This window comes from Apaloderma vittatum, unplaced genomic scaffold, assembly GCF_000703405.1.
Source record: "Apaloderma vittatum isolate BGI_N311 unplaced genomic scaffold, ASM70340v1 scaffold40110, whole genome shotgun sequence".
In the NCBI taxonomy this organism is placed as follows: domain Eukaryota; kingdom Metazoa; phylum Chordata; class Aves; order Trogoniformes; family Trogonidae; genus Apaloderma; species Apaloderma vittatum.
This window is the reverse complement of record NW_009694648.1, coordinates 2,825-6,998: the sequence shown is the minus strand read 5'-3', so window position 1 is coordinate 6,998 and position 4,174 is coordinate 2,825. Positions and strand designations below refer to the sequence as shown.

Below are 4,174 nucleotides of genomic sequence, written 5' to 3'. Positions count from 1 at the left end.
TGACCTAATTACGGTAGGAATTACAAGGATGAGAATGCTGTAAGATGGAATACCTCAGCGTTAATTTGTGCTCTGGCTGTAGGTTTAATTCTTACCAAAAAAATGTTGGGTCTTCTGCATCTGCTGGGCAAACGCTTTACGAGGAAGTAGTGCATGTCAGTTAATTGTGTCTCTGTAATATAGAACAACTCCTTTAAGAAACTGAATGCGTTATCTAGCTCAGACACTTGTAGATTGAAGGGAAATTTCTGTCTGAGGTCTGTTCAGGATAAAAAAAACCCAAAACGTTTGCGTGGTGTACAGGAATGGTGTTCTGTGCGGGAGACTGCTGGTGGTGGTGTGTTGCTTTTTTGTTTTATTGGAGTTGTGTGTGTTGTTGTTTTTTACAGCAAGATAAGCTTACCTGAAAAGTTTTTTTTCTGTGAAACACTCTGAACGCTGGTAGGCGATCAGAATTCTTCTAGCGACGTAAATTCCAGCTCTCCAGTGTTGAAGGTAGTGACTGAACCTTCTCAGTCACTTGTGCGTGTTGTCTTTTGACAGGCACATCGCATCCTTCCTGTCTGTCTTCAAACTAGTGTTAATAGGCTTAATAATCGTTGGCAAGGATCCCTTTGCGTTCTTCGGCATGCAAGCTCCGAGCATCTGGCAGTGGGGCCAAGAAAACAAGGTAAGCAGCACCTTTCTTCTGCTGCTTTGAATTTGGAATGACTTCTCAAGGGTGCTCTGGGAGTGCTTCCCAGTTCTTACGGGTTTCGCTTTTCACTCGCTGCAGCCTTAGCAGAACCCTTGGGCTTCCACAACTAAATATACCTGAGAGTTTTACAGTAGCGTAATTAATAATAAATTGTAGTTCTTCACGTTTTTGACAGGCCCAGTTCTGATTTTCAGCATCTCTCTTTCCAGGGTGATGATGCTGCAGAGGGACAGCTCAGGTTAAGGCTACTCATAAAAATGATAAAATATTTTGGTGGGTTTTGGGGCTCAAGAGTAGAGTTTGAAGCCAGTCTCACCGGTGTTAAAATTACAGCTTCTCTTTTCTGTTGCCTCATACCTATTTGCAGTTGTTGCTTTCATGAATAGATTCGGCAAGCGGGTAGAAGATGTTTAGAGAAATCAAGCGGGAGTTTTGTGGGTGCGTTTGCAGAGCGTGCTGGGCCGTGGCGGGCTGTGCCTCGTGGGATGGGTGTCCTGAGAGTCAGTACTGACCATGCTCACGGTTGAGGTTGTGGTTGTGGTAACCTTGTTCCAGATTTATTCTGCTAAACGAAAACAATTTGCAAGTTTCCTACCCGTTGTACATTGTAGTGGGCGGCAGGTCCCGAGGTGGAGGTACCCAACACAGGGGGTCTCTGTCCCCAGTGAGCCCCTGACGCACCCTGGGGAGTTCAAGGGGTCGGGTGCTGCTGCAGGGTGGGCTCAGAGCTGTTGTGGTGCCGGCGCGGGAGGGCGGCGTGCACAGTCTGTCTTAAGCGAGGGCAGAAGGAAATGTCTGTGCAAGTGGAAGGTGACCTGATAAACTGCAGAGAGGAATTCAGAGGCTCCCTTAAACCTCCAGTGCTTAGTGAATTGAACGAGCTGTGCCTCCCACGGCTGACGCCCGGGCGATTCTCTCCCTTCTCTTGCAGGTTTACGCTTGTATGATGGTCTTCTTCCTGAGCAACATGATTGAGAACCAGTGTATGTCCACGGGGGCGTTTGAGATCACTCTGAATGGTGAGCTGAGAACTTTCTGTGCCGGGGAATTGCGTGTGTGGGCACCGACGTGTAAGAGCTGCTGTGGTGGGAGAACGCGGGAAGGTGTTGTGAAACGTGGTGCCTTTCGGACTGGGGTGGTGTGTGGCCGTTGCCGTCCGTTTTGACAAGCTTCAGATGTTACGTGGCATGATAAATAATGAGAATCCGAGAAGTCTCACCAGGCAGTTCACAGAGATGCCAGTTACACGTGTTATTTTAAAACAGCTGTGTAAAAACTTACCTAGAGGAATGCTTTGTCCCTCGGAGCAACTGTGTTAGGTTCTCGCTTTGCGTGTGGTGTGCGTTAAGTAAGAGGTGATCAGCTAGGGGAGCCGCCCTGCTGAATCCACTGTTTGTCCCCAGGTTTTCGGTACCAGTGGGCAGCAATACTGATGTTTCAGGTTTCTGTGGACCTTCTGCCTTCAAATAATATTATAGTTTTAAAGATTAGGTGAACTTGACTGAGGACAGAATTTTTCAAGCTCTCAGTGCAAGTACAGGATCTAGTTTTGTGTTGATAATCTGCGCGCGTGGCCGCAGCTGAATCCACTGTTTGTCCCCAGGTTTTCGGTACCAGTGGGCAGCAATACTGATGTTTCAGGTTTCTGTGGACCTTCTGCCTTCAAATAATATTATAGTTTTAAAGATTAGGTGAACTTGACTGAGGACAGAATTTTTCAAGCTCTCAGTGCAAGTACAGGATCTAGTTTTGTGTTGATAATCTGCGCGCGTGGCCGCACGGGCTGTGTTTCAACACAGTTCATGGAGTGCAGGACGTTTTACACACCGTTGCCTCAGAGGAGTTGGACTTGATGTGCTCCCAGCCTGAACTCTCAGGTGGGAATGGGCAGCAGAGCCTCCCTGGGGGCACTTGTGCCGGCACCCGGGCTGCATTTGGGGACACTGTGGGCCCGGTCTGGCCGTAGGTTGATGTAGGTGACAGCAGCTGTTTTCCAGTGCGGGATCGTGAAGGGCTGCAGCAGCCAGGGGTGTGGGAGGGAGGGAGTGTTTGTCAACATCAGGGGTGAAGGTTGTGTTTGCCCTGAAGTACGGATGGGCTGTGCTGCCTTTTTGATTTCTGGGGGAAGAGGAGTAATGGTTGCAGCTACTTCAAGTGGAAGCTTCCACCCCAGATCTTGGTGAGCAGAACTGGTGAGGGTCAGCCTGAGGTGTTAGGTGGAGTGAGAGGAAGACTGAGAGCCACGATTTCAAACATTGAGCCATGGTTTAAAAACTCAGTGTGCCGTTCTGCCGCTCCTTAATCTGTTTTTAGACGTTCTGTCAGTGGATATTGTGAACCTCTAAACCCGTATGATGTACTTCTAAGTGGAAGCATTAGACTCCTTGTTCTCGTTGGGCTGGGGTTTAGTAATAGCAGCTGAAGCATCGCTGGTCCAGGTGTTTTCCTCAGTGGGAAATGGCACCGACTTGCGTCGCTTCCTGGATCTTTTAAATCCCAAACTAGCCCTGCATGTCTCCTGACTTCACCAGTGTAACTGTGCTTTCCTCCCCTCCCTGTGTTCCGTGGTAGATGTTCCGGTGTGGTCTAAGCTGGAGTCTGGCCACCTCCCTTCCATGCAGCAGCTTGTACAAATCCTCGATAACGAGATGAAGCTCAATGTGCACATGGAGTCAATGCCCCACCATCGATCATAGCCCCATCTCTCAGCACTGAAACTTCTTGTAAGTTGTCTTCCAGTCGCCCGCTGCCCGGTGATTCACGGGCTGCGCGTTGTGATTGTGTTCCTGTTCCTGTAAAAGGGTTTTGCTGAGAAGCAGCTCTAGTGACGTGGAGTAAATTGGCCCGTGCGGTTTCACAGGTGCTGCTCTGGGGGGAGGTTTCGGTTTGGGGTTGGTTCTGCCAGTTTCAGCGCTGGGAGCTGGCATTCCTTTGGGCAGAAAAGATGTGTCGCTCCCTGCAGGAGTGAGTTAGCGAGCCGTGTTGTGGCGAGGTCAGAAAACACGCTGCACTGCACGCCCTAGAACAGTCTGTGTGCCAAGGATTCCTGTACGGCTCGTAACCTGGCCGAGTCGCACACCCTGAAAGCGGGACGTTTTCCTGCTCCCGTCGCTGCGCTCTGCTGTTTGAACCTTCTGCAAAGACCCCTGCGCTGCTGGAGCAGAGGATCCACGTCCAGGCTTATTCTGCAATTTAGCAGAAGTCACCCTAATCATGAAATAAGTTGTTTCATATTTTTAAAATATTATTTAGCATTAAGTTCGGTGTTTCCTGTACTTCTCAGAAGGGCGTGCTGAGGCAGCGCTCTCTTGTGAAGTACACTGGGGTCACTTCTGAGCTCACAGAGCATGCCAGGACTGTTCTCATATATAAGAACTGCAGGCTGAGGGTGTCTGGTAGTGGGACTTGGTGTTCCCATGCCTCGGGTGAGCCCACCCTGACGGTGTTGCTGTCGGGGGCCGCCCGGGCTGAGGTGGC

At 49.8% G+C, this 4,174-nt stretch overlaps 1 protein-coding gene across 1 annotated transcript in view; it reads left to right on the top strand.

Moving 5' to 3' along the window:
* Positions 1 to 4,174, top strand: part of LOC104273047 (selenoprotein T) — a 5,915-nt gene that overhangs the window by 743 nt on the left and 998 nt on the right. The window contains exons 2-4 of the mRNA XM_009868245.1: positions 544 to 670; positions 1,629 to 1,716; positions 3,269 to 3,420. Coding sequence (XP_009866547.1) covers positions 544 to 670; positions 1,629 to 1,716; positions 3,269 to 3,393 — 340 coding nt within the window. The 3' untranslated portion in view covers positions 3,394 to 3,420. The remainder of the gene's footprint in view (positions 1 to 543; positions 671 to 1,628; positions 1,717 to 3,268; positions 3,421 to 4,174) is intronic.